The sequence below is a fragment of the Oryctolagus cuniculus genome, chromosome 10, assembly GCF_964237555.1.
Source record: "Oryctolagus cuniculus chromosome 10, mOryCun1.1, whole genome shotgun sequence".
Taxonomy (NCBI): Eukaryota; Metazoa; Chordata; class Mammalia; order Lagomorpha; family Leporidae; genus Oryctolagus; species Oryctolagus cuniculus.
Window position 1 is genome coordinate 2,321,563 of NC_091441.1, and position 27,977 is coordinate 2,349,539.

Consider the following 27,977-nt stretch of genomic DNA (forward strand, 5'->3'; position numbering starts at 1 on the left):
GGCAAGGCTCTTCTTTGTTTTTAATTTTTAAAAATTTGTTTATTTAATTTGTTTATTTAATTTTTTTAACATTTATCTGAAAGACAGAGTTTCATAGAGATGTAGAGCCAGAGAGATAAAGGTCTTCCATCTGCTGGTTCATTCCCCAAATCGCCTGAACAGCCAGAGCTGAGCTATTCCAAAGCCAGGAGCCAGTAACTTCTTCCAGGTCTCCCACATGAGTGCAGGGGCCCAAGCACTTGGGCCATCTTCCACTGCTTTCCCAGGCCACAGCAGAGAGCTGGGTGGGAAGTGGAACAGCCAGGACTCAAACTGGCATCCATATGGGATACCACTGCAGGCCAGGGCTTTAGCCCACTGTGCCACAGCACCAGCCCCCAGGCAAGGTTCTTCACTTACCCTTCATACATGAGAAGATGGACAGAGCTCAGGCCTCCTCCTTGCTTCCTCTAAGGGGCCTTCCTCACACAGGAGAAGCATCCAGAAGTCCCTGCACAGTCCCAGGGCTGTCCAGGGCTTCCTGAGAAGCCACCAACTGTGTCACCACGTGACGGCGTCATGCCCCCCCCTCCACTCCACGTGCATTTGTGGAGTCATCAGGAAACGTCCGCCCCCTGGTAGCCACTGTGACCCAGAACACTGCGACTCCCAGCGTGGAGCAGACACACGGCTTCCACCACACAAACCAACAGCTAAATTAGGACGCACATCTGTGAAGCACACAAAACGTTCCCCAAACAGATCCAAGGAGAGCTCTGCAAGGTACAGAAAAACAAGACACGCTCTCCTCGACACTCCGGCTGCTTGACTCCAGTGTCACATCCCCAGTGCGGCGAAGCTGCTTCCTTCACTCTCTATGCTCCGCTGACGCCAGGAGATGCACACTGCAGGGCAACGCAAGGGGGCGCGAGAAACGTGCACTGCTGGGCCAGGAAGGAACAGCTTTGCAAAGCCACGAGTGCTAACTGCATACATACCAACGACCCCCACATCACACACAAGTACAGCCAGCACTGCGGGAGGTCACTCCAGACGTCTGCATGACTGCCCGACACCCGCCCCGTAGAACTCGCCACCAGACGTCAGGGGTCAGGGATGCAGGGTGGCTCCAGAGCACTGTCAGCTGTTGGATGACCCAGAGAGGATTCGGCACTCTGCATTTGTACACACTGAGCCTGTGCGGGAACAGCTGGCTCGCTCCCCGCACTGAGGAAGAGCTGAGTTCTCCCAGGTCACTCCTCTCGGCAAATCACGAGCTGTGGGCCCAAAGAGCTTCACGCGGCACCTTGTTCAGGCGGCACCTGCTGACCGCTACTGTTTGTAGGTGTCCACAGTCTGACGCCCCACTGAGTCCACTACTTCCCTGGGGCTATGCTGTGCTAAGATGCTGACCTCGATGGGAATGGACATTGTGGTGTCTGGAGATAATTTTCCACTGCATGTTCCAGCGTGTGTCTACAAGCACACTACCATCCTCAAAGCTCTCACTTTCAGTAACATTTACAGAGAAGTAGGACCCAGGATGAACTGCACTCACCAAAGTTACAGACTGACACACACTCTGCACGCTGTATTTTAAAATAGATCTGGAGAGTTCTCATTTTTCTCCGTATGTAAGCACTAAAATCATATTTTACTGAATAAAATAAAATATTTCCAAAAGCAGTAGGCTGCCAAGTTTGGTGAAAACATGTTGAAATGGATCTAAGGGACATCACGAAGGGGAACAGAAGCCCACTCCCCTGACCCCTACTCCCCAGGCCCCTGCTTGTCCCCAGCACATGCACTCTGTGGCCATTAGCACGACAGGACATCCTGGGACACCACGTGCCATTGGTTCCACACCAGGCATGTGTGGGAACTGGAAATGAACATGAGAATAAAACGAACTACTGAACTTTTCCTGGAAAGAAAACTACATGCTTTGGAGAGAGTTCATCAAGACAGACGCTTTACAAATCCTGCTGGCAGGGATGGGTGTCATGTACAACAGGTGAAGCCCCAGCTTGGACAGCCACACCCACAGTGGAGTGCTGCGACCAAGGCCAGGCTCCGCTTCTGATCTGTTTTTAATGCACCTGGGAGGCAGTGGATGATGGCCTAAGTACTTGGAGATCCTGACTTGTGGCTTGGGCTTAGCCCAGTCCTGGCTGCTACAAGCATTTGGGAAGTGAACCAGCAGATGGGAAGTCTCTCTCCTGTCTCTCCTCCTTGCTGTGCCACTCAGCCTTTCAAACAAACAAATAAATAAAACTAAAAAAAAAAAAAAAAAAAAATCCCACTTCCAAATTAGGTGTAAACAAGACAAAAAGATGCCGCACGCCAAGTGCGTTATGAAGATCCCCACGCCGAGGCCACTGGGAGGAGCCAGAACAGCGAAGGCCGACGCACTACGCGCACGAGCACAGGCAACGCACAAAGCAATGCTGTCTGTCCTCTGCAGGGAAGACTCACTGTGAACGATGCGTGGGAGCTGTACAAAGCAGCCAGGTATCAACTGTTTTACACAATTTTTCATTAATAACTGGCTACAAATACCAGTTAACTGTTATTGTTTGTGTGTAAGATTAATTTGGGGAGGGAAAAGACTGCCATTGCTTTCTACCCAGGGTTTAATTTTTTCTCTAAACTGGGACTCATAAGCTGCTGGACATTTGCAAAACTTAACTGAAGTGACAGCTCCACTCTCTGGTGTTCACAAGCATTTATAACTCTGTACAGTAATGGGACAAAGACCACCCTACCACATGACGGGAAGCCTGCACAGAGCTTCTGGGTGCTTTCCACAGCCACTTGGCTTCCTGCAGCCTCTCCAGAGCACCGGGAGGAGGTGCTGACCAGGGGTCCCAGTGAGAAGCAGCAGACAAGGAACCGCACCCGAAGCTCCCTGACGGTGCGAAGTCCTGTACCTGGGTAAGCCCTCCCAGCCAGTCCTTCCTGGAGGCGGTCACACTCCTCTGCACTTTTCAGTGCTCGTGAGCACAAAGGTGACAAGCGACCAACACCAGGGGCACTCAGGAGAAGCGCAGCACCGCACACACACCAGGGCCGCATGCGAAACGCACACTGCTTCTTTCTGAAGGCACAAAGCCTGCTACACTGCAGGGACTAACAACTGAAAGTTAATCTGATCAGCAAAGTAGCTTTCTTAAAAATTATTCACCTGTATTTCCAACATTGAAATTCACAGATCTACAATGGAAGGAGGAAGGTCACTGAATTACAGAAAATTCATGGCTAACTTCTGCTGTCTAATCACAGCATGTCATCCAAAAGCAACGCCCCATCTAAAACATAAACTCTCAAATTTCTCACATACTAAAACGAATAAAGACACTCCCTAAAATAAAGAGGGTTTTGATTTCTTCTAAACAACTTTCCTTTCAATTCCACTGTTAACCTTTACAGGCACTGCACTGACGAAGAACTAAGACCCCAGACAGACCTCCCGGGGGAAGTGGCCAAGGATTCTGTCCCTCACAAAGAAACAGGGCTGCTGGTTTCTACTGAGGTGGTGTTGATTTCTAGCAGGCGGTTTTCATATTTTTAACAACTATCTCATAGATGGTTATGAAGCTTAAACGAACTACTATCCAATGTGTCAATATTTAACAACTGCTACATAACACCAGGTTCACAGGGAGGGCTGTAACCAAATTAAGCACTGGTGCTGGGCTAGGAAGAGCTCATAGCTACAGATGGCAAGCGTGAAGTGCACAGCAGACAGTCCGACAACACCGAGCTGAGAGCCCGCCAGCAGCTCCGGGGACCGCGGTCAAGAAGAGACACACAAGGGGAAAACAGAACTCAGAAGGCCAGAGTCCGGGACAGGCAGGGACAGCCTTGTGATCGAGGCTTGCAGTTGTCAATCACAAGTGAGCTCTACTGCCACACGGCGCCAGAAGCTGTCGCTGACGCTTCCCAGCGTTCTACCAGCTTTGCATTTCCTGTGCCATCTGTGTGGCTGCGGAAGACACAAGCAGCAGCACCGCGGTGCCCACTGTCCTCGCGCACACGCTGACGCCGCTCAGCGATCTCCCAGTCGAATGGAACGCCACACCCACGAACTCACATCACCTCCTCGTTGCTAACCAAGACACTTTCACCAGAGGCAGCGAAATCTCTAAGAATAAAACCACAATAATTAAGTCACCCACTCTCCTCAAAATCTGACAGGACAAACCACCATTTCCCCCTGCACCACTAGATTTGGACTGCATCACATCACGTCCACTACACCTGGACAGCCCACGCGAAGTACACAGCCTTACTGAGCACAACCTCCGATTCCTGCTGAGTGCTATGGGAAGAGGTTCAAGTCAGACAGATGGACGCTGCCGTTGAAAGGCCGTGCAGGACGGTGACTCACTAACCAGAGATCGTCAGCGTGATTTCCTGTGGAGACCCCGAGGAGGACGTGGTGGTGGGCCCAGCAGCCTGCGCCAGGACCTGGCTCAAACTCGAGTTGTTAATGGTCAGGGTGATCTCGTGCGGACCAGTGGAGGTGGACACCAGACCTTGGGAAGCCATCGCCTGAGTGAGGTCTTGAGTTCCTGGTCATGATCACAAAGCAAAACAAAACCAAGCTTGAAAACACACATTTCCCCCTTCGATAGGCCAAAATATTTTACTTCAGTCACTACTTCAAAAAGAGAAAGATTCAAAATGAAACAGCAGTCATCTCTTATTACTTCAGGCAGAAAGACGGGTGCAAGGCCACCACACGGTCCTGACACCACCCACGTGACTCGAAGCAAGAGAGAAGCAAACAGCTCGTACCACTGCTGCTGGTGGCCAGCACAGAGTCGTGCTCAGACAGCGTGCCGAGGGTCAGGTTGGCGGACGTCACCGTGGGCTGCAGGGACAGGCCTGAGATGGGCTGGATGACAACGCTGGCGGGCACAGTGCTGTCCCCTGTCTGGACAGAGCTGTTGTGTGGGGCCACGCCAGGCTCCCCCGTGAGCTGCTGAGTGAGCACGCTGCCCTGCTGGAGCGTCTGCTGCAGAATACTTGGATCGATCTGTAAGGCAACACCGACGCTCGTCGTGAAAAGTCCGTGCTTTCCGTGCTCCAGACAACACAAAAGCAAGGGGCTGCCAGCAGCTGTCATACCTGCAGTGTGATGTTATTAATGCTGGCAGCATCGATCCCAGAAATCTGAACGTTTGGTCCAACCAAGTTAGCAGCCAACTGCAGCTGGATGCCTTCCAGGGCGGCCAAGCTCCCATCTGTCAAAGACACGGTCAAATCACCTCCAGCTGGGCAGAGAAAGAGAAAGGGAGCGGCTGAGTATTGCCGACATTCTCAACGCTGAAGTCGTTCTCCACATGGCAATTTTTATGTCTTTATTGTTTTCAAGTTTATTTACAGGAGAGTCAGAGACACCAGAGGGGGAAACAGCGAGAAAGATGGACAGCAGAGACACAGTGAGCTCCCCGCCGTCGGTTCACTCCCCGATGCCCACCACAGCAAGGGCTGGGCAGGCCAACGTCAGGAGCCACTGCTCGATTCCAACCTCCCACACGGGTGGCAGGAACCCAGTCACCCGAGCCTTCACTCTGTCTCCTAGAGTCTGAATTAGCAGGAAACTAAATCAGGAGCCAGAGCCAGGAGCGGAGCCCGGGCGCCCCCTGTAGGATGCAGGCATCGTACAGTGTCGTAACCTCTAGGCCAAGCACCTGCCGCACAGGAGGACTTTTAAATGAGTAAGTTTCATAATACTGCAACGTGATCTAATTAAGGACTACTGATGCATGCTCCGTACTACACATACATGCGCACACACTCGTGATCTGATTTACCCATCGCAAAGCAAACTCTGTAAAAGAGATAACAATACTGCTCATTTCAAACTGTCAGGGGCCGGTGCTGTGGCACAGTAGGTTAAGCATCTGCCTCAGGCGCCAGCATGCCATGTGGGTGCCAGCTGCAGTCCCGGCTGCTCCAGCTCTCTGCTATGGCCTGGGAAGGCAGCACAAGATGGCCCAAGTGCTTGGGCCCCTGCTCCCATGTGGGAGACCAGGAAGAAGCTCCTGGCTCCTGGCTTCAGATTGGGGTTGCAGTCATCTGGGGAGCGAATCAGTGGATGGAAGATATCTCTGTCTCTGCCCCTCAGTCTGTAACTATGCCTCTCAAGTAAATAAATAAATTTTAAAAAAGGTCAGAAAGTGGCTCAGAGAAACCCCACTGATAGGCTCTATCCAGCATAGTCCCAGAAGACTGCACAAGTCCCAGAGGCAGAAGGCAAGGCCCAGCGTGGCACCTGATCACTACCGAGAGCTGCCATTGTCACGGGAAGGCCACCGTAAACCCAACAGGCCCTCTGTGACCCAGCGGTCACAGCAGCACTCAGGAGCATCTGTCAACCGCACAGCTCACTACTAAATCCACGAGTGCCAGGTGAGAAACGCAGGTGCAAACGCACAGGCGCCACAGAGAAACAAGGCCAGGGTACAAAAGGCGGCAGTGCTGGAGGCAGAACAGAGCATGGGGGGCGGGGAGACAGGCGTCCTGCTGCGGGCCGGGCGGGGGTCGCGGGCCCAGGGCTCACCTGACACGGAGGCGGGGAGAACAGCCTGGCCCACCAGCCCCGGCTGAAGCAGACTCTGCTCGAGCTGCCCGGTGAGGACAGAGTTGTTCATGATAAACACGCTGGGGTCGGAGGAGGCGGCGCTGAGCAGGCTGACGGGCTGCAGGCCCTCCGAGGAGCCTGGAGCCGCCGGCTTCCGGGCCTTCTTGGGGTCGGGCTTGTAGTGGAACTGCATGTGTGTCTTCCTCCGGCCGGACGTGCGGAAGCGCAGCTCACAGTGCGGGCACTTGAAGGGCTTGGCTCCCGTGTGCAGGCGCATGTGCACTTTCAGACTCCCCTTCGTGGAGAACGCGTTGCTGCACACGTGACAGCTGAAGAGCTTCTGACCTGCGGACGGACAGCCGGGTCAGCGGGGCCAGGACCACGGCCACCTTCAGACGCCCCGCCCAGCAGGCTGTGAGGCCGCCAAGGTGCTGAGCCCATGGACACGGGGCTGCAGGGAGCTCTCTCACCCCGGGACGCTATGCATTCCACAGCCCGCAGCCTGCAGGACACTGAGCCCTGATTGGCGGATGCCACTCCCCGGTACGGAAGCCACCAGGGCGGCCACTCAGTGCACTCGGCACCACTGCCACTTCTGCCTGGTTTCAGAGGGGGCACCCGAGCGTCGTGGCACCTCTCGCTTTCTCTTCCGGACAGTGTACAGGGCCAGCGCTCACTGCGGGGTCCCAGGCCTGTGGCTCACGTGTCCTGTGCCCAGACTGCCAGGTGTCAACAGCTCTGATGCGGCTCTGAAGAGCCCGTCCAGGACACAAGAGCCAGCCCTTACTGCCAAGGGCTAGTGACACTGTGCTCCCAGCCCTGTTCTGGGGCCCAGAAATCCAACCTTCCTTCCACAGTGGGGCCGGGGTGGCAGGCGGGGTTCCACAGAGACGTGCTCGCCAGTGGGGGAAGCAGGTGCCAGGCGCCGCTGGGAGTCAGGAATCCGCGCGCTGGCTGACAGCCCGTGCCCTCACGGCTAGCAGGCTCTCAGTGCTGCCCAAGGAGACAGGCTAAGGAAGCTAAGGCCTCTGCACACGGGATAGCCAGACCACATCACCTCACCACCCCATGAGGTGTAACCTCCACGTGCATCCACTTGTTCAGGCTGAGAATATAAACTCCACCGATCAGCGTAACCCTAGGACTCACAACACTCCTGGCCCGTGATGGTCACAAACAGCTCGCCAGACACAGACTCTCCCGTGGCAACTGGAACTGCATCTGAACGCCATGCAGGGCAGGGCAGCAGCCCGCTCACCAGCAATCTGCCTCCTAGGTGGCGTCCCGTCGAGGACCGCGAGGCTGCGCAGCCAGTGTGGGAGCCACACTCGGCAGAGGTGGGGAACTGGCCTCGAGCCGCCCAGCCTCCTACTGGGAGCCGTGCAACGACCTTTCAGCTCCTTAGACAGTAATCCTGTCCCACGTGGGGTTTTTCTCCCCATAAACACAACTGCAGCCCAAGAGCTGCCATGGGATCTGCTGAGTCCACAGGTTTTGGACAGCCCTGGCCTAGATGAGACTCAGGGGAGACCTTGTTCACAGGAGAACTCAAAGCAAGCGTCGCTCAGAGACTGGCGATTGCATACGTCACTGCAGCCCACGCTCCCTGTCACACCACTGCTCATTTCCAGAGAACGATGTGCACCACACACAGAGACAAAGCCTCACATTCAGGATCTGCCAACAACGCAGGGGTTTGCTCTTACCTGTGTGTGTCTTCACGTGGCAATCAAGGGTGGATTTGACGGTAAAGCTCTTCCCACACTCATCACACTTATATGGCTTTTCTCCCGTGTGGATTCGAACATGCCTATCCAAAAGATATTTGCAAGTTAAGTGGTTTTCTTTTTAAATATATACATCAAGACACAGCTTCACAGGGCTGGTACTGCGGCACAGCAGGTCAAACAACCACCTGCAATGCCAGCATCCCATATGGCTGCCAGTTCAGGTCCCAGCTGCTCCACTTCTGATCCACCTTTCTGTTAATGTGCCTGAGGAAGCGGAAGATGGCCCAAGTGTCTGGGTCCCTGCCACCCACGAGGGAGACCTGGAAGGAGCTCCTGACTTTGCTTGGCCCAGTCCTGGCCATTGCGGCCATCTGGAGAGTGAACCAAGAAATAGAAGATCTTTTTCTCTCTCTCTCTGTAAACTCTCTGCCTTGCCAATAAATAAAAAGAAACTTAAGGAAAAACTTAATGATTTTAAATTTATAATTAACCACAAAAAAATAAAATTATATTGCTGTCTGCTGCTTAAATTTGGCCAAATAAAATTCTGAGCTTCACTCTATTAAAAAAAAATAAATAAATAAACAACTGATCCAAATAACAAAGACCAAAAAATACTTGCAAGACAAAGGAAAACAGGGTCATTTTCATAAAAACCAAAGAGCTCCTACAGATCAGCCAGGAGACAGCACCTATCAGCACCGAAAACAAGGTCAGGGCACAGGTCTGGGAGGACAGCCAGCCAAAAGGCCGGTGCCAGGGGCTCCCAGGGACCCGAGGACCTCCCGGGGCACAGGAGGTGCCTGGATGCCCTGAGGGCATCACCAGCGGTCTGGAGACAGATGGAGCACCACGTTCACAGGACACCCTGAGCGATACACACGCCGATGCGAAGGACGCATGGATACGTAAGGATGGAAGAAGGAAAGGGTTTACCACTGACGTCTGTGTAAACACTGACTGCTTGTACATGGAGCAGACACCTGTTTACCTCAGGCTGTGCTGGACCACGACACGCAATGAAGGGGCTGAGGCTGCCCTGGGTTAAAATGAGCAAGAGATAAGCAGTACCCCGGCCGCCAGGCTCAGCCAGGCTTCCTGTCCCTTCCACCTTCCTCGGAGACACCACGGTGCTTATGTCCCACCCCTCGTCACTTGCCGGCCTTAGCCTGGCAGGTGTCCACCACAGGTGCTGCCTCAAAACATATCCAAACTGGCTCCTGGGCCTGGCATAGCGCTCCTCTGTGACCCACCAATAACCCACTGGTGAAGCCAACTCTCCCGGTCAGCTTGTTCCTCACTCCTCACTGATCCCTGGCCACAGGCAGCCGCAGGCCACGCTGGACTCCCACTTATACAACACCCGAACTCCTTTGTCACAAGGCCCCGGACCTCTCCTTCCTCTAACTTTCTGGTTGTACTCTGCAGCCTCAGAGCACACATCAGCTTCCACGATGCCTACTCAGGACTGCACCCACGGACCCAACAGAGCGCAGTCCACAGGCTCTCTAGGCCCCACGACCGGGATTCCTCTCTGTGCTCTCACCCCCAGTGAGCCTCCGAATGGAACCGTGGAGGCGCTGTCAGCTGAGACGTTCCCTAGACAGCCACGCTGTCCTGGTGCTGCCCGGGCCTCTGGAACAGGAGCACGCACAAGGTGCCCTACGCAGTCCTCTGTAGCTGCCTGCTGTGCTACTGCCGCCCTACAATCTTGGTTCCTTTTATTAAATACTTTCATTCACTTGTTCTGACTCCTAGAGCAAAAACGAAGCATCCTTCTTTCGTCTGAGCAACTATTCTAGTATTCAGGAGAAAAGCTGGACGCTGCTTCTTCCTTCCTCCATTCCAAACGCACCAACAGCCCCTTCTGTCCTGGGCCCCTGCCGTCCACCACCATGCGCCTGGTTTTCCAGCCTCCCCAGCACTGTGTGGACCCGGACTCATGTGCCGCTCACTGCTGACTGGCTGGCGGCCTCCTGCCACCTCCTCCTGAGCCCGACTCGCCGGGCCTGCCTCTGCGCTCCTTGCACAGACCAGGGGTCTCTGGGGCAGGACGGTGTCTGCTGCTCCTGCGCACACCTACAAGCCTAGCACCACATCTTCCTCGACAAATAAACTCGTCCTGGGGTGGACACTGTGGTGCAGCAGGTTTAGCAGTCCCCTGTGATACCCACATCCCACAGCCCCTAGAACAGAGGTCCACCTCTGTTTCCGGTCCAGCTTCCTGCTAACGGGCAACGTGGGAGACAGCAGATGGCACTCAAATGCTGGGGTCTCTGACCCCACAGAGGAGACCTGGAGCTCCTGGCTCCTCGCTCTGGCCTGGTCCAGCCCCAGTCATGGCCAGCTGATGGGAGATCCTGCTCTCTGTCTCTATCATCCTCTGTCAATTTACCTTTCAAATACATAACAATAAGCGAATTTTCTAAGTCCTCATTTACTAGAACTTCCACACCACAGGAAATAAGCACAGCAGCCTCCAGACGCCAGTTTCCTGGTGAACACTCAGAGGGAGCTCGCGTGGCAGCAGCCACCCCTTGTCCCTGCGCCGGGAGGGATCCGCCCGGGGTGTGTCTGCGGCCACACCCTTGTCCCTGTGCCAGGAGGGATCCGCCTGGGGTGTGTCTGCGGCCACGCCCTTGTCCCTGTGCCAGGAGGGATCTGCCCAGGGTGTGTCTGCGGCCACGCCCTTGTCCCTGTGCCAGGAGGGATCCGCCTGGGGTGTGTCTGCGGCCACGCCCTTGTCCCTGTGCCAGGAGGGATCCGCCCGGGGTGTGTCTGCGGCCACGCCCTTGTCCCTGTGCGGGGGGGGGGGGGGGGGGGGGTGGGGTGGGGGTGGGGTGGGGGGGGGATCCGCCCGGGGTGTGTCTGCGGCCACCCCTTGTCCCTGTGCCGGGGGGGGGGGGGGGTGGGGGGGTGGGGGGGGGATCCGCCCGGGGTGTGTCTGCGGCCACACCCTTGTCCCTGTGCCAAGGGGGATACGCCCAGGGTGTGTCTGCAGCCACCCCTTGTCCCTGTGCCGGGAGGGATCCCCCAGGGGTGTGTCTGCGGCCACGCCCTTGTCCCTGTGCCAGGAGGGATCCGCCCGGGGTGTGTCTGCACTCCTCGGGGTGTGTCTGCAGCCACCCCTTGTCCCTGTGCCGGGAGGGATCCGCCCGGGGTGTGTCTGCGGCCACGCCCTTGTCCCTGTGCAGGAGGGATCTGCCAGGGGTGTGTCTGCACTCCTCAGGGTGTGTCTGCGGCCGCACCTCACCAGGTCGCTGGGCTTCTTAAAGCTCTTGGGGCAGTAGGTGCAGCAGTTGGCGTGCTTGGGCTCGGCCTCCAGCTCCGCCTGCTCGTCTTTCATCTCACTGATGCGGTCCTTCTCGGCGGCCGACTGCACCAGCACCTTCTCAGACACAGTGGCGCTTTCCTGGGGCCGGATCCTGGCCAGCTGCGCCGTCTCCTCCTCGGTGAACGTGATGACCTCAGGGCGAGACTTTCTGGGCACGGTTCTGTCGGAACTGTCTTCCTCCTCCATCCCCATGTCTAAATCAAACACAGCGATATGGATCACATTGCTAGTGAAGAGTCACTCGGCAGTAAGGAAGCAGAGCTGAAGTCAGTAACTCCATCAGCTCTTCCCACCATTGCTTTGCTGGACAACGAAACAAGGACATGGGGGGAAACAGCCAACACCAGGGCTGCCTGGTGGGGGCGTGTGTGTGTGTGGGGTGTGTGTGTATGTGTGTAGGTGACTGCCAACATCAGTTAGGGACATGTGTGTGTGTTTGTCGGGGGAGTGACTACCAATACCAGGAGCTGCCTGGCGGAGGCGTGTGTGCATGCGTGTGTGTGTGTGTGTGTGTGTGTGTATGTGGTGACTGTCTATACCAGGAGCTGCCTGGCAGGGTGTGTGTGTGTGTGGTGACTGGTGACTGCCTACACCTGGGGCTGCCTGGCGGGGCATGTGTACCTGGGTTGGGGTGGTGCCTGCCTACACCAGCAGGTGCCAGGGTGAAAGCTCTATGAGCAGCCCGACGGCAGGTGCACAGTGGGCTCTGAAACCATCCACGTGTGCACTGGCTGCCTGTGCTCATTTACCACTGAGGGCACAAAATGATTTATCATCAGGTAAAGAAAACCAGGAGCCTAAAAATGGGAACCAAAACTAAGAAATCAACAAAGAGCTTCTACTTAAAAGACTTACTGTAAAAAAGAAAATAAAAGTTAAAAAATACATATGTACAGGGGCCAGTGCTGTGGCACAGTGGGTTAATGCCCCAGCCTGAAGCACTGACACCCCATATGGGCTGCTAGTCCTGGCTGCTCCTCCTCCAATCCAGCACTCTGCTGTGGCCTGGGAAAGCAGTAGAAGGTGGCCCAAGTCCTTGAACCCTTGCACCCACGTGGGAGACCCCGAAGAAGCTCCTGGCTCCTGGCTTTGGATCGGCTCAGCTCTGGCCACTGCAGCAATTTAGGGAGCAAACCAGCAGACAGAAGACCTCCCCCCCTCCCCCGTCTCCACTGTAACACTTTAATATAAATAAAAATAAAAATTGAAATACATATATGTGTGTATGTGTGTTTTTCTTAGCAAAATGTAAGGGTGTATTTCAGTTGGGTAAAGGCAAGAATGAACTGCTCTTACAACGTCACAGGGAGCGGGCAGCAGGTCCCTGAGGTGCCCACAGCCTGTGATGCAGCACCTGGGCTTGAGTCCCAACTCCACTCCAGATTCTCACTTCCTGCTGGGAGGCAGCAGGTGACACCCAAGTAGCTGGGTCCCTGCCACCCACAGGGGAGGCCTGGACTGAATTCCAGGTTCCTGGCTCCGCCTGGCTCAGCCCTAGCTGCCTAAGCATGAGGAAAGAAGCTGTGACGTAACATCTTTGTCTCTCTGCCTATCAGATAAAATGAAAAAAAAAAAGAATATAAATTAAGAAAACATACATCACAGAGGAAAATGAACTCTGGGCGCAGGGAAGTCATCACTGCATAACAGACTAAAAAAATTAAAATGCAACAGAAAGACAAAATGAGCAGTAATTAAAAATGAGTCAGTTAGCTGAACAAACGGGATAGTCCTTTGTAGAACATACAGGGAAAACCAACAAGAGAGAGAGAGGGGAGGGAGGAAGGCAGGAGACAGTCAGTCACAGGCACAAGGCCAGACACTCAACACCTACTGCTAGAATTCCAGAGAGAACAGCCAGCCAAAATTCCATCTCCCTCCTGCAGAACCTGGGGCAGAGTCTACTCAGGTCTCCACCAGCACAGGGCGACCAGGGAGAAATGTGTAGATGAGTGAAGGGAATCCCTGCGAGAACACAGACCACAGAAGGGACAAAGAGGCGCAGAGACAGGAGCACACTCACAGACACACACGGGACAGGAACAGTGACAGAGAGCACAGTAACAGACACACATGGCACAGGACAGGAGCACACTGAGTAACAGACACACACGGGACAGGACAGGGAGCACAGTGAGTAACAGACACACACGGGACAGGCCAGGAGCACACTGAGTAACAGACACACACGGGACAGGACAGGGAGCACAGTGAGTAACAGACACACATGGCACAGGACAGGAGCACACTGAGTAACAGACACACATGGTACAGGACAGGGAGCACAGTGAGAAACAGACACACACGGTACAGGACAGGAGCACACTGAGTAACAGACACACACGGGACAGGACAGGGAGAACACTGAGTAACAGACACACACGGGACAGGACAGGGAGCACAGTGAGTAACAGACACACACGGGACAGGACAGGGAGCACAGTGAGTAACAGACACACACGGGACAGGACAGGGAGCACAGTGAGTAACAGACACACACGGGACAGGACAGGGAGCACACTGAGTAACAGACACACACGGGACAGGACAGGGAGCACACTGAGTAACAGACACACACGGGACAGGACAGGGAGCACAGTGAGTAACAGACACACACGGGACAGGACAGGGAGCACAGTGAGAAACAGACACACATGGTACAGGACAGGAGCACACTGAGTAACAGACACACACGGGACAGGACAGGATCACACTGAGTAACAGACACACACGGGACAGGACAGGGAGCACAGTGAAAACAGACACACACGGGACAGGACAGGGAGCACACAGAGTAACAGACACACACGGGACAGGACAGGGAGCACAGTGAGTAACAGACACACACGGTACAGGACAGGGAGCACACTGAGTAACAGACACACACGATACAGGACAGGAGCACACTGAGTAACAGAAACACACGGGACAGGACAGGAGCACACTGAGTAACAGACACACACCGGACAGGACAGAAGCACACTGAGTAACAGACACACACGGGACAGGACAGGGAGCACAGTGAGTAACAGACACACACGGTACAGGACAGGAGCACACTGAGTAACAGACACACGGTACAGGACAGGGAGCACACTGAGTAACAGACACACACGGGACAGGACAGGAAGCACACTGAGTAACAGACACACACGGGACAGGACAGGAGCACACTGAGTAACAGACACACACGGGACAGGACAGGGAGCACAGTGAGTAACAGACACACACGGTACAGGACAGGAGCACACTGAGTAACAGACACACGGTACAGGACAGGGAGCACAGTCAGTAACAGACACACACGGTACAGGACAGGAGCACACTGAGTAACAGACACACACGGTACAGGACAGGAGCACACTGAGTAACAGACACACACGGTACAGGACAGGAGCACACTGAGTAACAGACACACACGGGACAGGCCAGGAGCACACTGAGTAACAGACACACACGGGACAGGACAGGAGCACACTGAGTAACAGACACACACGGGACAGGACAGGAGCACACTGAGTAACAGACACACACGGGACAGGACAGGGAGCACACTGAGTAACAGACACACACATACAGGACAGGAGCACACTGAGTAACAGACACACACGGGACAGGACAGGGAGCACAGTGAGTAACAGACACACGGTATAGTACAGAACAGGGAGCACAGTCAGTAACAGACACACACGGTACAGGACAGGAGCACACTGAGTAACAGACACACACGGTACAGGACAGGAGCACACTGAGTAACAGACACACACGGGACAGGACAGGGAGCACAGTGAGTAACAGACACACACGGTACAGGACAGGAAGCACACTGAGTAACAGACACACACGGGACAGGACAGGAGCACACTGAGTAACAGACACACACGGGACAGGACAGGAGCACACTGAGTAACAGACACACACGGGACAGGACAGGAGCACACTGAGTAACAGACACACACGGGACAGGACAGGGAGCACAGTGAGTAACAGACACACACGGTATAGTACAGGGACAGGGAGCACAGTGAGTAACAGACACACATGGGACAGGACAGGGAGCACAGTGAGTAACAGACACACATGGTACAGGAGAGGAGCACACTGAGTAACAGACACACACGGGACAGGACAGGAGCACACTGAGTAACAGACACACACGGTACAGGACAGGGAGCACAGTGAGTAATAGACACGGTACAGGACAGGAGCACATTGAGTAACAGACACACACGGGACAGGACAGGGACAGGGAGCACAGTGAGTAACAGATACACACAGTACAGGACAGGGAGCACAGTGAGTAACAGACACACACAGGACAGGACAGGGAGCACAGTGAGTAACAGACACACACAGGACAGGGACAGGGAGCACACTGAGTAATAGACACACACGGTATAGTACAGGGACAGGGAGCACACTGAGTAACAGATACACACGGTACAGGACAGGGAGCACAGTGAGTAATAGACACACACGATACAGGACAGGGAGCACACTGAGTAACAGACACACACGGTATAGTACGGGGACAGGGAGCACACTGAGTAACAGATACACACGGTACAGGACAGGGAGCACACTGAGTAACAGACACACACGGTACAGGACAGGGCGCACAGTGAGTAACAGACACACATGGTATAGTACAGGGACAGGGAGCACACTGAGTAACAGATACACACGGTACAGGACAGGGCGCACAGTGAGTAACAGACACACATAGTATAGGACAGCGACAGGGAGCACAGTGAGTAACAGACACACACAGGACAGGACAGGAGGAGGGCAGGGATATTACACTAAAAAGGCACAACTGGGACAGCGAAAGGAAGTCCAAACCCCTCCACAGCCATAGTGAGCTCAGGGAAAACAAAACGACTTAGCAAGCAATTTCTCTGCCGTGGGAAAGATTCCACGCAAGGTTGTACACGGCTGCTGGTGAGGCCCTAACAGTCCCCAGTCACTGGCTCCGTGGCCCTGCAGCTTCCTGAGCTGATGGGGACAAGTAGTTAAGTTGGAGACGCTGCACTTGAATGTCAGTGAGCAGTTAGCTCTCTCCAAACTACAGGTTCTGGACGCAGTACGTGCACGTCCAACACTCGAGGCCTTCACTCCCGCTGTCTGCTCGGAGCTGTCTATGGAAGACGTGGCGTGCGCGGCTGCTCTGCCACGTCACCCTGTGGTTTGGTTATTTGAATGCATGGCAAGGAAACTGTCAGGACTCACTCCTCCCCTGCAGAGACACTGGGGACGCTGGACACTCTGACTGCGACCTCAAGTCCAAAGGGACTCAAAGTAGCTGTAGGACAAGCAACTGAGGGGAGAAGGCCGGAGTCACAGCAGATGTGATGGTGCCTCAGCTCCACGTGCTCATCCCCTCAACTCCACAAACAACTCCACAAATCAGAAAATGAGACCGGAGAACACTCTAAAGTCCAGGGTGCTACTACGTCTAAGCCACACCCAGCCAGGCTGGATCTGGACAGAAATTCACTCCTAAGTCAGCATCCACCTAGCGAGCCAGGGCCCAAGCGGGAAGTACCTCCTGCTTCCACCTCCCCCGCTGTGGGCGCCGCCGGGGCCACTGCCTGATGCCTCTTCATGTGCTTCTTGCAGTGGACGGTGGTCCGGAAGCCCTCCTCGCAGAAGGGACACTTGTAGGCCTTCATGCTCATGTGTGTCGCCATGTGCCGCGTGAGGCTGCCGTTGGTGGTGAACGAGGTGTTGCAGAGACTACAGCTGAACGCCTTGACCCCTGGGCAGCACAGCAGGACAGAGACGGCAGAGAGAAACCACATCTGTTAGCTGACGGCTGTCGGCAGTGAGAAGTGAGCCCAGACACCACTAATGAGCCACCGCGGTGCAGACACTGCGTGTGCTGGGGTTCCCAGTTTTCAGGAATGGGCTGCTCTAAGAACTTGGCCAGTGCAAGCTGCAGCCGCCCAGAAGTGTGTCCTCAGACAACTCAGGGCTTCTTTGTCCTCTTCCACTTCTACCCCATCCAAGGAGAGACTGTGCAAACCCATTCTCTCCTCAGACCCACGGCCAGTGACCCAGCCGAGGCCCTACAAGTAGTCTACACAGCTTCTACACAGCTCCCACACGGCTCCCACCAGGAGAATCTACACAGCTTCCACACGGCTCCCACCAGGAGAAGTCTACACAGCTCCCACACGGCTACCACCAAGAGAAGTCTACACAGCTCCCACACGGCTCCCACATGGCTCCCACCAGGAGTAGTCTACACAGCTCCCACACGGCTCCCACATGGCTCCCACCAGGAGAAGTCTACACAGCTCCCACCTGGCTCCCACCGGAAGTAGTCTATACAGCTCCAACATGATTCCCCTCTCCCATCAGCTGAGGCCCCAGCAGTGTACACAGCGATCTGCCTCAGCAGCTGGGGGCCCACTGCCAGGACAGTTCAGCCTGGCCCTGGTGAGGGCACAGGCCCCTCTCTGCCTCCTCAGCAGGGCCTGCTGCCCTCCATAAACCTTCCCAAAACCCGCTGACACCCAGTGCCAGCCACTTGCCACAGACCCGCCCACAAAACTTCGTCCCTCCAGTCTGGGTGAGTGTTTCTGAGCAGGGCTCCTTCATAGTCGTGTAAGCCCTTAGAACAACTTGTTGATGTTAAATATCTATTATTAATATGCTAAGTAAGTATGTTGGCTGTGTTAAGTAAATAAAAGCAGTATGTTTAACAACATAGTGATCCCAAACCACCTATCTGAAAGGCTGAGTAGTCAGAACATATTAAAAAAAATTCGTACAACTCAATGATAATAAAACAATTGTTCTAATTTGAAAATGAGCACAGAGTTAGAACATCATCAGCCACTGGAGTATGCATATCTAAACCCCAGTGAGGCCACTCCACACCCACGAGGAGGGTCACAGCAGAACAGACAGATAAGAACAAGCACTGGTGAGGGTGGGGAGAAATCAGAACCCACACTGCCCGCTGACGGGCCTGCACAACGATGCAGTGGCTCGGGAAAACCACCTGCTAGGCTCAACAGTCCAGACGGTGTTATCACACGACCTGGTAGTTCCATCCCTAGGTAGAGAAATGAAGAGAAGCGACACAGAAACTCCTCCCCAAATGTTCACAGCAGGATGACTCATAATACTCAAAGAATGGAAATGACCTAGCCGTCCACCGAGTGCTGGGTGGCCATGTGGTGGGCCAGAGCCTGGCCACCATGGGGAAGCGAGGACCGACGCACGGCACAGGCCGCACAGGCGGCCTTGCACACCCTCTGCTCAGTGGGGACCACGTGCTCTTGCACACCCTCTGCTCGGTGGGGACCACGTGCTGCTTCAGGCTGTTCACATGCAAGTCCATGAAGCTGGAGTAGACCCAGGGTCACCCAGCACCAGGTATGGGGCGGGTGACAAAAATGTTCTAAAATTAGACAGTAGGGAGGCTGCAAAACCGAACGTGCTAAAATCACAGAGCTGTACATTCAAAGTGGGTGAACTGATTGCTATGTACTCAAACAACAACGGGCTGGCGCTGTGGCACAGCAGGGTAAGCCAGCATCTGGGACACCTACATCCTCTATCAGACCATCAGCTCAAGCCCCGCCTCCTGCTAATATGCAGGAGAAGCAGTGGATGATGGCCCAAGTGCTTGAGCTGCTGCCTCCCACATGGGAGGCCCAGAGTTCCTGGCTCCTGGCTTCAGCCTGGCTCAGCCCTGGCTGTTGTGGGCATTTGGGGAATGAACCTACAGACAGACGACCTCTCTCTCTCTCTCTCTCCCCCTCTCTCTCCATCACTCTGCCTGTTAAATAACTAAGTCCTTTAAATGAAAACAGCAACAAAGGATACTCTCCACATGAGAGGTAGACAAGGACCTGTGTGTGTCTTCTCGTGCGACTTGAGGACTCCGGAGGAGACGAAGCCACGCCCACAGAGCTTGCACTTGTAGGGCTTCTCCCCCGTGTGTGACCTCACGTGCTGCTTCAAGTGGCTGGACTTCTTGAAGCCCTTGTTGCAGTAGTCACACCTGTAAGTCAAACACACAGCGCTCAGACACCATCACACCATCTTCCCTGACAGCCTTGCAACAGGCGGGCACCCTTACACGAGCCAAGCCGGCTCTCCGACTCTAAACCTGACAACACACACAGAGTGAGCCATAATAAAATGCCCGACCAAACTCTGCTAAGTGTCCGGGGTCTGACATGTATCTTGCTTCCAAATGAGTGAGTCCTGGAACAATGCCTGCAGACAGCAGTCCAGCTCCAGAGAAACCGACTCGTCCGGCCCTGCCTTCTTCAGTGAGTGCACGTCGATCCCCAGCCAACTCTGCTGTACGAAACAGTGCACCAGACTGCGCTGCGCACTGTGAAGACTGTATCAAGCCGCAGGACTATTTTCCCTCAGTTGGTACCCAACACACAACATTATTCCAGATTAAAACCACCCTGCATTGCAAGGTTGAGAGTGAACTCCACTGGCACGGCTCTGCTCCCCCGTGCCCCAGCTGTAGCCTCAAGGAGGCAGTTAGGGACACTGCACTAAAGGCTGCACACATGCGAAGGTGTGTGAAGTTTCACTCCCACCAACAAATGGGGTCTGGTGGGGCCGGACCTGTGGCGTAGTGGGTGAAGCCGCCACCTGCAGCGCCGGCATCCCATATGGGCACCGGTTCCAGTCCTGGCTGCTCCATTCTGATTCAGCTCTCTGCTGTGGCCTGGGAATGCAGTGGAAAATGGTCCACATGTGTGGGAGACCCGGAAAGAAGCTCCTGGCTCCTGCTTTGTATCGGCACAGCTCCAGCCATTACAGCCATCTAGGGAGTGAACCAGTGGTTGGAAGACCTCTCTCTCTCTGCCTCTGCCCCTCTTTAACTCTGCCTTTCAAATAAATAAATGTCTTTAAAAAAACATGGGGTCTGGCAAGGCCATCTATTAAAAACAGAAAGCATGGCCGGCAACGTGGCTCAATAGGCTAATCCTCCACCTGCGGCACTGGCACCCCGGGTTCTAGACCCGGTCGGGGTGCCACATTCTGTCCCGGTTGCTCCTCTTCCAGTCCAGCTCTCTGCTGTGGCCCGGGAGAGCAGTGGAGGATGGCCCAAGCACTTGGGCCCTGCACCCGCATGGGAGACCAGGAAGAAGCACCTGGCTCCTGGCTTCGGATCAGCGCGGTGCGCCAGCCGCAGCGTGCCAGCTGCAGTGGCCATTGGTGGGTGAACCAACAGAAAAGGAAGACGTTTCTCCCTTACTGTCCATTCTGCCTGTAAAAAAAAAAAAAAAAAAAAAAAAAAAAAAAAAAAACAGAAAGCAAGCACTAGTCTCCATCTAATGATGGAAAGATAAACCGGATTGGAAGCAGGATGGGCTCTGTCTCCGTGTCCGTGGTGGAGAGACGCACTGATCGGCACGGTTTCTCTGTACCATGGGGCCAGCTGGAATCCGCTGAGGAAAGCTTCCTGGACGGGGAGAGCAAGCTCTGCAGAACAGTCTCATGTACTGCTCAGAGTCAACTACACTCTAGGCGCTCCTGGCTGTCCTGGGGAGAGCAGGTCCGACAAGCAGGCCCTCTCCCTCTGGTCTCACCCTCACCTGAAGGACCAAGCACCGCCCACACAAGATGGACCCTTCTGGGGCTGCTGTGGTGGTAGAGTGGGTAAAGCCATTGCCTGTGACGCTGGCAGCCCACATGGCAGCCAGTTCAGTCCCAGAGGCCAAGTAACTCCTCTACTTCTGATCCAACCCCCCGCAGTGCACCTGGGAAAGGAGCAGAAGCTGGTCCAAGTGCTTGGGCCCCTGCCACCCACATGGGAGACCCAGATGGAGCTCCTGGCTTGGCCTGGCTCAGCCCTGGCTGCTGTGGCCATCTGAGGAGTGAACCAGCAGACGGAAGAGTACATGTTGTCCTCCCCCCCAACTCTTTCAAATAACCAATCTTTAAAAAAGTAACAACAAAGAAGACGGACCTTCTCTGCCTGTGCAAGGGCCCTGCCCTCTTCCCAGCCCGCACCTGCCTGCTTTGCCGACCACAGTCCTCCTGAAGTGCCCAACAGCTGCCTAAGTCCCAGAGGCCAGCGCACACGGCCTTGTCACTGAGGGCAGCAGCCACGAGGCAGCCGTGTGCAGGGTTCCAGCGACTTCCCACAGCTCGCGGAGCACATTCCCCAGATGAGGTCAGGCAGAGAACGGGAAACAAGCCGAACGCCAGGGGTGCAGGTGACTCCAGCACACTCCATGGGGCAGGGAGCGTTACAGCTTCCACAATTCTTCATGTCCTGGAGAAGGGCCTGTGATCTCCTGGCACACAGGTGCACACCAGCATTTCCCTCCGCGTTCCCTCCCAGCTCTTAGCTAGCACACCTCAGGCCGGCACAGGCTCTTCCCTGCCTCGCCCGCCTCTAAGTGGCATGGCCAGGCTGGGGGCTTCGCGCCACGCCTCTTCTTGTGGACATGCACCCCTCCGCCTGAAATGCTGGTCTCTGCTCTGACAACTCTCAAACCTGTACTTCCAGTCCGGACCGCCCCCTCAATTCCCGCCATCCTCAGATGTCAGCCTGGGGACCTGAATCCTGTTCAACACTCATCTCCCCTTCCTAGGTGACAGCCACCTCTTCCGTGCAGACATCTGGCTCAAAATCCTGGCAGATCCTTGAGCCTCCTCTTTCTCTCGCTTCTCGGCTGTCACAGGTCCCGTAGGTTCTATCTCCTAAATGCATCCAGAACAGCCGTGACTCTGACTAGCTAACACGTGGCACTTAGCAGGTACAGCTCTTCCTCTCTCTTCCTCCAGTGCCCAGGGAACATTTCATCTACACGCAGTCTACTTACTCACTGAGCTATTCTCTCTTTCCACTGGGATCTAAGCTCCATGAGTGCTGAGTTCTGCTGACTATTACAGCCCATAGTGCTTGGCACATTACAGGTCCTTAATAAACACTTGATGGATGCATGGACGATTCAGTGGGTGGACACATGAGTGGACAGACTGCTGGGTGGGTGGGTGATGCGTGAGTAATGTCATGAGCAGATGTCATGGAGGAGTCATGAGAAAACCTTAGATTAGTGGTACTTTAGAACCATAATGCAAATTCTCAAAGCAGACATGAGCACACAGTCCACGTGGAGCGACCGAGTGAACAGAATAACAGGAGTGCTGCAGAGGTGCCAAAGCCCACCTGCGCAGCCCCAGGACCCATGCGCTCTGCAAAGTAAGAACCACTGCCCTGGTGCATTTCTGGATTCACGATTCATAAACATCTCAGGACAGTATACTTCTGAAGATGAAGAAGCTGACAGACAGGTTTGGGACAAAGGAGTTACTTGGCCTTTCGAAAATTACATGGTATCAATATTAGCAGGCTCATTCCTCCAGAAATCCCGTCTAAGACCATTCGTTTGCTGCAAGGTGGCTCACCAGTGTGCAAGGGTGACTATACAGTCATGAAACACAGCTTTTCTTAAATGGCTCTGGAAAAGCTGACTTCAAAAGAATTTTAAGGAAATTAAATTATTAAAATATTTTGAAGCTAAGGCTGTCTCTGCAGAAGATAATATTCACTGTAACTTTTGGAAACACATAGAGTTGTCTTTGATTTTTCAGCAACATGTTTGCCCTACTCGCTGTGAGCACAAGCCACAGTGTGAGCCAGTCAAGAACTCACCAGGTCCTCCAAGCACCTGCTCCATACAGGGCAGGCTCCCGGGGGCAGCTGTCCTAGGCTCACCAGGCCCTCCAAGCACCTGCTTCATACGGGCAGGCTCCCGGGGGCAGCTGTCCTAGGCTCACCAGGCCCTCCAAGCACCTGCTCCACATGGGGGCAGGCTCCCGGGGGCAGCTGTCCTAGGCTCACCAGGCCCTCCAAGCACCTGCTCCATATGGGGGCAAGCTCCCTGGGGCAGCTGTCCTAGGCTCACCAGGCCCTCCAAGCACCTGCTTCATACGGGCAGGCTCCCGGGGGCAGCTGTCCTAGGCTCACCAGCGACCTCCAGGCACCTGCTCCATATGGGCGCAAGCTCCCTGGGGCAGCTGTCCTAGGCTCACCAGGCCCTCCAAGCACCTGCTCCATACAGGGCAGGCTCCCGGGGGCAGCTGTCCTAGGCTCACCAGGTCCTCCAAGTACCTGCTCCACATGGGGGCAGGCTCCCGGGGGCAGCTGTCCTAGGCTCACCAGGTCCTCCAAGCACCTGCTCCATACAGGGCAGGCTCCTGGGGGCAGCTGTCCTAGGCTCACCAGGCCCTCCAAGCACCTGCTCCATATGGGGGCAGGCTCCCGGGGGCAGCTGTCCTAGGCTCACCAGGCCCTCCAAGCACCTGCTTCATACGGGCAGGCTCCCGGGGGCAGCTGTCCTAGGCTCACCAGCGACCTCCAGGCACCTGCTCCATATGGGGGCAAGCTCCCTGGGGCAGCTGTCCTAGGCTCACCAGGTCCTCCAAGCACCTGCTCCATACAGGGCAGGCTCCCTGGGGCAGCTGTCCTAGGCTCACCAGGTCCTCTAAGCACCTGCTCCATATGGGGGCAGGCTCCCGGGGGCAGCTGTCCTAGGCTCACCAGGTCCTCCAAGCACCTGCTCCATACAGGGCAGGCTCCCTGGGACAGCTGTCCTAGGCTCACCAGGTCCTCTAAGCACCTGCTCCATATGGGGGCAGGCTCCCGGGGGCAGCTGTCCTAGGCTCACCAGGTCCTCCAAGCACCTGCTCATATGGGGGCAGGCTCCCGGGGGCAGCTCTCCTAGGCTCACCAGGTCCTCCAAGCACCTGCTCCATATGGGGGCAGGCTCCCTGGGACAGCTGTCCTAGGGGTCACCTGCTTCCTGGCACACAGGTCCTCACATGCCAGGGACTCCAAAAAGTTTGTGAAAATGGAATTTAAAATGAAGTTTATTTTATTGTAAGAATTTTGAGATCCATGCATAGTTTTTTCACAATGTTCATTTCCATGAACTTTTTGAAGACCACTCATTGGCCAGAAAGGGGCCAGGTGAAGGGCAACGATGGCTTAACACGGCAAGGCAGCTTCCAGAGAGCACACCAGTGCCGGGCTGAAGACGCCCTGGCCCTGGGGCTTGTGAGTGGTGCGAAAACCAGCACGGTCAGCTCCTGTCTCAGATCTTTCTTTCTAAAATGAGGATGACAATGGACCTAACTCAGAGAGTCTCACGATGACTACATTGCAACGCCCTTGTCAAGAGGTACCCGGCATGGGCAGGGGCTACCTGTATGAGCGCCGGCTCTGATCCTCGCCATCCTCCAGAAACGCGGGCCGCTGCGTCCGCAGGTCCAGCTGCTCCTGGGGAGACTCCGGAATCAAGCGTGTTGTCTGAAACGGAACGGGGTATCAAGCAAACGATTCTGAGTGTCTGGGAGTAAACAACGATGATGTGGGACAAGGACGAGGAGGGAACCCAACAGGCCACTGCGGTCATCTGAACCAACCCAAGAACCGCAAGCAAGTTACGTCACCGACAATACTTTAAAGTCAAGGCCTGCTTATTGTCTATTAATGTCCTTCAACACAAACTTTCATCTACCATGAAACAGACTCTGAAACTTTAAAAAATTTATTTATTTATTTGAAAGTCAGAGTTACACAGAGAGAGGAGAGGCACAGAGAGAGAGAGGTCTTCTATCTGTTGGTTCACTCCCCAATTGGCCGCAAAGGCCAGAGCTGTGCCCATCCAAAGCCAGGAGCCAGGAGCTTCCTTCAGGTCTCCCAAGCGGGTGCAGGGGCCCACCTTCTACTGCTTTCCCAGGCCACAGCAGAGAGCTGGATCAGAAGTGGAGCAGCCAGGTCTCAAACTAGCGCCCATATGGGATGCCGGTGCTTCAGGCCAAGGTGTCAACCCACTGCGCCACAGGGCCGGCCCTTCTGAAACATCTTAATGAAAAAACACTCTTCCATCAGCTTGACCCTCACTGACGGAGAATACAAATCTCCCTTTCTGAGAAGGCTGTCTTCTCTCTCGTCAGAAACAGAACAAGGCCTGTAGCCAGTCTCGTGACCCCGCCTTCCTGACACGGCCAGGTCGGCGCTTTCCAGTCGCTCCACAAACACCGTGTCACACACAGGGCACAGGGGAAGCCAACCTTCAGGGCAAGGGACAGTGACAGACACAGTGCCAACCGTGGGGCACCGCTGTAAGATGCTGCAAGCAAGGGCCTGTGTCCACTCTGCCTGCCTTCAGGGCCCAGCTCTGCAACACCTGAGCTGGGCCTGCATAGTGCTGAGCAAAAGGTAAGCTAGTGTTAGCGTGCTCTCGACCACCCAGGCAGCATCTGCTGTCAGTCACAGAGCTTCGAGCTATGAAAGAACCCTCGGAACTGCCCACTGGAGGAGACAGCCCTGCACCAGGGTAAAACTACAATGGTGGAATTTAAAGAAAGAACGATCAGGGCCCACGTGTGGCATCGTGGGTGAGGCTGCTGCAGCCTGCAGTGCTAGCATCCCACGTGGGCACTGTCTCACGTGGTTCACATCCCAGCTGTTCCACTTCTGATCCAGCTCCCTGCTATGGCCTGGGAAAGCAGTGGAAGATGGCCCAAATGCATGGGCCCCTGCACTCACGTGGGAGACCCGCCTGAAGCTCCTGGCTTCAGGCTGGCCCATCCCAGGTCATTGTGGCCATCTGGGAGGTGAACGAGCAAAAGAGGCTCTCGCTCGCTTGCTCGCTTTCTCTTTCTCTGTCTTCCCCCTCTCTCTGTAACTCTGACTTTCAAAATAAATAAATAAATAAATAAATAAATCTTTTAAAAAAGAGAAAGATCACAATTCATTGGTCAATCATTTGTAGCAGCACTAAAAAATTTCCAGATACAAAAATCCAATGTTTCCAACTTGAATAAGAGATAAAATTTTTAAGAGATAAAAATTTTAAATTATGCATTTTGGGGCCGGTGCTGTGGCACAGCAAGTTAAGCTGCTGCCTGCAACACTTACATCCCACGTGGGCACCGGTTCAAGTTCCTACTGCTGCACTTCCCATCCAGCTCCCTGCTAATGCACCTGGGAAAGCAGTCGAAGACGGCCCAAGTGCCTGAGCCCCTGCAGCCATGTGGGGGACCTGGAAGAAGCTCCTGGCTCCTGGCTTCGGTCTGGCCCAGCTCTGGCAATTGAGGCCATCTGGGGAGTGAACCAGCAGACGGAAGATCTCTCTTTCTGTGTCTCTGCCTCTCTGTAATTCTTTCAAAAGTAAAATCAATAAATCTTTTTAAAAAATGCATTTAAGCTTTTAATGTATCATCATTCATAATATTTTCCTTCTGCCATATTTAGAACTCTACAAACAAAAACGTTTAGGTTTAGTGCCCAAGGCAACATAATACCTTTCAGTTGATGTTACATTATACTCTACTCACTCCCTTCCTGGCTTTTAACCAAAAAGGCAAATTCACATCATGGTATTGGAAACCTTGAGTAAAATTAAAATATTTTGAGGAAAACGGAAGGCTCCACTTGCTAAACACTGTGATTTTTGCGTGAAGGCCGCATGCTCTCCCGAGACGTGCGTACACCTCAGCTATGACAGTGAAGACCAGCACGGCAGTGCTGACCGCTGCCCGGGTGTGGGCCCTCCGTCACTCACCACGCTGACCGCCTCGGCACCAGGGACCTGCAGTACGTTCTGCTGATGGAAGCTTGTGGACAGGGCTTGAGACTCCAGCGTACTGGAGTCCTGCAGCTGCTGGACGGCTGGGAACTGAGGCTGCTGACTGTACGTATCTGCCACTGTGAAACCTGCAACGAGTCAGACAAGCTCTCAGAAGCGTTAAAGTCACACAGAAAAGCCTCTAAAAAACTAGAAAAAATACCTAAAGGGTCATCTCTGCTTTCTGAATTGGTGTCAAGATCAGTGCAGCCAGTGTCTGGCCATAGCCAGGACGGAGTGCCGTGTGCCAGGACCCCCTCCCCGCCACCTTCCCCCGACTGCTGGACCTCAGCCCCTGCTCTTGGCTAGAAACTAAGGTAGACGTGGACACGCAGGCTGCTTCCTGACGCCACACACAACACATGCAGAAAGCACTGGGCTCGTTACGTGAAACCCGGCAGGCGCTGCTTACACACAGCTCACTCAAAACCCACTACTGACCTTGTGACAGCCCTGCTGGCTCGAAGGACTGCGCAGGCGGGGTCTGCTCCTCAAACTGGTCCATGTGCCCTCGGAGAGGGTCCTGGGGGGCCGCAAACCCATCTAAGGACGAGCGTGCAAAGGAAAGGAGACCACACACTTGGCAGCTACTTCCCATCTGCCACTCTGCCCCAGGCTCACTCCAGGATGTTTGTAAAAACCAGCCTCGCAGTGGGGGTGCGGCACAGTGGTCACGCTGCCGCTGGGGGTGCCTGCCCGGATCTCACATC

The 27,977-nt window shown here is 54.7% G+C and overlaps 1 protein-coding gene across 8 annotated transcripts in view; it reads right to left on the bottom strand.

Moving 5' to 3' along the window:
- The window catches only part of ZNF236 (zinc finger protein 236), a 103,971-nt gene that overhangs the window by 20,971 nt on the left and 55,023 nt on the right, over nucleotides 1-27,977 (bottom strand). For 7 of the 8 annotated variants that reach the window (XR_011379153.1, XM_051838586.2, XM_051838593.2 and 4 more), the window contains 11 exons: nucleotides 27,709-27,810; nucleotides 27,205-27,356; nucleotides 24,838-24,941; nucleotides 19,501-19,652; nucleotides 17,181-17,393; nucleotides 11,550-11,829; nucleotides 8,278-8,381; nucleotides 6,551-6,916; nucleotides 5,113-5,258; nucleotides 4,780-5,020; nucleotides 4,374-4,553 (listed from right to left, as the gene is read on the bottom strand). Coding sequence is in view for 7 of the 8 variants with exons in the window: in XM_051838586.2 (XP_051694546.1) it covers nucleotides 4,374-4,553; nucleotides 4,780-5,020; nucleotides 5,113-5,258; nucleotides 6,551-6,916; nucleotides 8,278-8,381; nucleotides 11,550-11,829; nucleotides 17,181-17,393; nucleotides 19,501-19,652; nucleotides 24,838-24,941; nucleotides 27,205-27,356; nucleotides 27,709-27,810 (2,040 nt within the window). In the remaining variant the exon portion in view is untranslated. The remainder of the gene's footprint in view (nucleotides 1-4,373; nucleotides 4,554-4,779; nucleotides 5,021-5,112; nucleotides 5,259-6,550; nucleotides 6,917-8,277; nucleotides 8,382-11,549; nucleotides 11,830-17,180; nucleotides 17,394-19,500; nucleotides 19,653-24,837; nucleotides 24,942-27,204; nucleotides 27,357-27,708; nucleotides 27,811-27,977) is intronic. The other variant, XM_051838587.2, reaches the window with a different exon arrangement.